General features: G+C 55.1%; 1 protein-coding gene across 1 annotated transcript; it reads right to left on the reverse strand.

The window, feature by feature from the left end:
• Positions 1-1,420: 1,420 nt before the first annotated feature.
• Positions 1,421-3,524, reverse strand: CLEC14A (C-type lectin domain containing 14A). Its single transcript, XM_036384268.2, is given in 4 exon segments — positions 1,421-3,359; positions 3,362-3,408; positions 3,411-3,479; positions 3,482-3,524. Coding segments are annotated over 4 exon segments (1,404 nt in total). The 3' UTR covers positions 1,421-2,114.
• Positions 3,525-3,749: the final 225 nt, after the last annotated feature.

Below are 3,749 nucleotides of genomic sequence, written 5' to 3' on the forward strand. Positions count from 1 at the left end.
TTGCAAGGGCATGAACTTGTATATTTTAACTAAATAGTCTGAGTCACATAGTGAGAGATGTCGAAATAAATAGGCAGGTGCTTAACTCAGCACTTAATTGTGTGCTTGGTAAGACTCCAGAAACAGAGAATGAAAGACTTTCTAGAGCTTCGAAAAACACACCTGGACAGTCCCATCAGACTGTCAGAAGAGTTCAGCTATCTGATACAAGAGGAAGACTAAAACATACAAAAAATATAATTTAGAGAGGTTCTCATTCATCTTAGCTGCTATTTGCTTATACAACTCCAATAGAAGAAGAGAGTTCCACACACACCATCCCATAAAAGAAATTACTTACACTGACAGCAACAGGGGTGTTATTAAGAAATAAGGCATTAATGGCTAAGTGATTTTCCAAATCTGTGCACATCTGAATGTAGAATCAAGCTTCCTGCCCAAGCTGAAAAATGCCTGCCTTCTGAAATATAAATGTCAGATAAACAGATTTAAAAAGTATGCAGATTATGAGTCACCTTGTAATGAGCAGCATTCTCACCTAGATGGATTTAATTCCTGTCATGATACAGGAGAATTTATGGCTACAGTCAGTCTGATGGCTCACAAATACCAGTGACCTCTTTACCAAAAGCAAAAGACTGTTTCCCAGATGGCAACTGCCTATCATCATTAAAGGGAGAGAGAGAGAAAAATAAAAACTTCTACTTATGTAATTATTTATCCTTTGCAGATGATTACACCATATTTATCATCAAGTCTTTGCTTGCAAGAAAAATAGGTAATAATAACATGCATTATTTTTAAACAGAGTTCTTCAAACTCAACATTAAAGTAGTAGTAAGAATGTCAGCTCTCAAGAGAGGAAAACAAACAAACAAGCAAGTGTATTTAAAGAGATATTTCAGAGATTAAAGTTCTCTTAAGGGAAGAAAATATTTCCCTATTCTCCCTGCACCCCAAAGGGCTTGGATGAGACCACTTAGATATGTATAACTGCACTCAGAAAACCTTGAATCAATATTTAATATTACAACTTTAATTGAAAACCAACACCATAATAACAATAAGTGAGCATCAGCACTCTGAACTGCACAGAAAGCAACTTCTGCAGCCAGGTTGAAAGCTCCTCTACAGGAATTCCCAAGGGAAATCACAGAGGAAGTGTTTACCTCATTTAGAAAAGGGCACGAACAGTGAATCTTTCCTTATTCTCCAGGGACCGCACGGAAAACAATATATCTGACTAAAGAGAATGAGATTTGCATGATGTATTTGGACTCACGTTAACTCCTCACGCAGTGTGGTGTGTCAGCACCTTGTCTGTCTCCTTCTAAGGGAGCCACATATTGCACACAGAAAGCAAGTTTTGTAACTACCTAACTTAGGAGAAAAACTGTAACTGAAAAAAATTATTCTCTGCTACAATAAAAATGAGTATGAAGTAACAAACATGATTTACATTATCTTTTATTCTTTTCATCAGCTGAAGTATAAAACTGACTCCCCATTAACCTCTCACTTCCTCAGCAGTTTAATGACTTTCTAAGTATAGAAATGCTCTTTCATTTTTTAAGAATGTCAGTATGAAAGCACATGGGTTGCAGTTTCACCCAAAATTATGGCAGTTCACCTCTCCAAAAGTTCCAGCAATTAGACTGAAAACGAGAGCCTCCAAGTACCACTCAGGCAAGGAGTGAATTGTAAATTACAAGATGCAAGTGCTCAAAGTGGCCCACTTTATGCTTGCTCCAAGTAAGGCACCAGACGAACAGCTTCTGAGAGGATAAAAATGCACAATTGTTGCAGCTGCAATCGCTCTGTCGGCCAGGCTGATCTATTTATATTTTAGTGAAATCAGCACCGAAATAACTCTTTTTCAGACCAACAAAAACTCCGACTGTCCAAAGACTTCAATCCCCTCAAAAGAATATCGCTGTGCGCTCCTGCGTTTGATAATGTCCAAGCCCTGCCCAGCGAAGTCCCGCGGCGCCTCTCCCTTGGCTCCCCGCGGCAGCAGGGCAGGGGGCAGGGGGGACGTGGGCAGCCGAGCGCTGGCCCGGGTGGCAGCTGCCGCTCGGGGCAGCCCCGAGGGACGCGGCCTCGGCGGTCCGGGGCTATTCACCGCCCGCTGCTCCGCTGGGCTCCGCGGAGCCTGCCTCCGCCTTGTTGCCGGCCTCCGGCGGCTCCTTGTCCCCGCGGCCCTCGGACTTCTTGTTAAAGCAGATTTTGAACACCCCCAGGACGGTCATGACCAGGATGACCAGCACCACCACAGCGACCGTCACCAGGATGAAAACGTAGTTGGACGAGGAGGAGGAGGAAGGCGGCGGAGCAGCCGTCTTCTCTCCGCCGGCGGCGGCCGTGGCAGTGGCGGGCGGCTCCGTGGAACTGCCGGGTGTCGGGATGGAAGGACGCTGCCCTTCCACCCCGGCATCCGACGGTTCGGCGGGGCCACCTGTAGCGGTGGGGGCCGGCGCCGTGCCCGGGCAGGGAGTTCCGTCCGGGCCGCCCGGGATGCAGGCACAGGCGAAGCCGCCGGCGGCATCGCGGCACCCGGCGACCTCGGCGCACCGCCCGCTGTCGGGGGTCGTGCGGCCGAAGAGGCAGGGGCAGAGGGGCTTCTCTGCCGCCTTCCAGGCGAAGCCGCCCGGCTCGGGCTGGCAGGTGAGCCGCACCTCCCCGCCGGGACACGCCACTGTCAGCACGGTGCCCGGCGGGCTGAAGCCGGGGCCGCCGCTGCGCTCCTCGAAGGGGAGCCCATAGCCAAGGTCAAGGGCGCCCGTGGGACGGAGGTCGGGGCAGGCACCCTCGTACTGGTACTTGCAGAGGTAGCCCGGGCTTTTCAGCCGGCAGACCTGCTCCTTCCAGCCCCATCTGCGGTCGCCCCTGGGGAAAGGCGCCAGGTGCAGCCCAGCGCAGCGGGCGGTGATGCAGGACGGCAGGGGCTCCTGGAGCCACTGGCCGAGCGCAGCCGGCACCTCCTGCGGGGCCGTCCCACCCCCGACGCCCTCCCAGGAGAAGCCGCGGAGCGGCTGCTCGTTGTGGGTGCAGGCGGAGGCGTTCCTCTTCAGCCCGACCCAGAACACTGCGGGCGCGGGCACCGCCGCGTCTGCCAGCAGCTCCAGCAGCAGGTCCAGCTCCTGCTCTCCGGTGACCCAGGCGAGGCTGCCCCGCCGCTGGTGGCAGGCGCCGCGGGCCTCTGCGTACGAGACGTTGGCGAGGTGGGCGCTGAAGCAGGCGCCGGCGGCCAGGCAGCGCACGGCGGCCCGCGGGGGTGGCGGGCTCCGGCCCAGGGCGCAGGCCGCAGCCAGGAGCAGGCACCAGGGCCCCGCCCGCCTCATGCCGGCGGCGGGACGCGGCGGGCTGAGGGGCGCGGGCTGCCCCTGCGGCTGTGGTGGAGTTCGGCCTGGCTTGGGCTGGCTTCTGCTGCCCGCGCCGTCCCGCTCCAGTGCCGACCCCGCTGCCATGGCCCTCCCCGGACCTGCCGGAGGAAACGTGTCAGGAGCCGTGGCTGACCTCGGCATCCTCCGTTTGTTGGAGGGCCCAGGACAAGCAGCTCCCGGCGCCGCCAGGAAGCGCTCGCCCCGCCCGGCGGGCGGGTGTCCAGCCGCCGGGTAGGACTCTGCCTTCTCCGCTGTCGGAGGGGCAGGCGGGTGGCGAAGCCCCGAGCCGCAGCTGTCGAACCGAGGTCACCCTACCCTGTTTTCAGGCCCGTGTCCCCGAGATGCCCGGGCCATCTTGCTAGCTTG

Source organism: Molothrus ater, chromosome 6, assembly GCF_012460135.2.
Source record: "Molothrus ater isolate BHLD 08-10-18 breed brown headed cowbird chromosome 6, BPBGC_Mater_1.1, whole genome shotgun sequence".
Lineage (NCBI taxonomy): Eukaryota > Metazoa > Chordata > Aves > Passeriformes > Icteridae > Molothrus > Molothrus ater.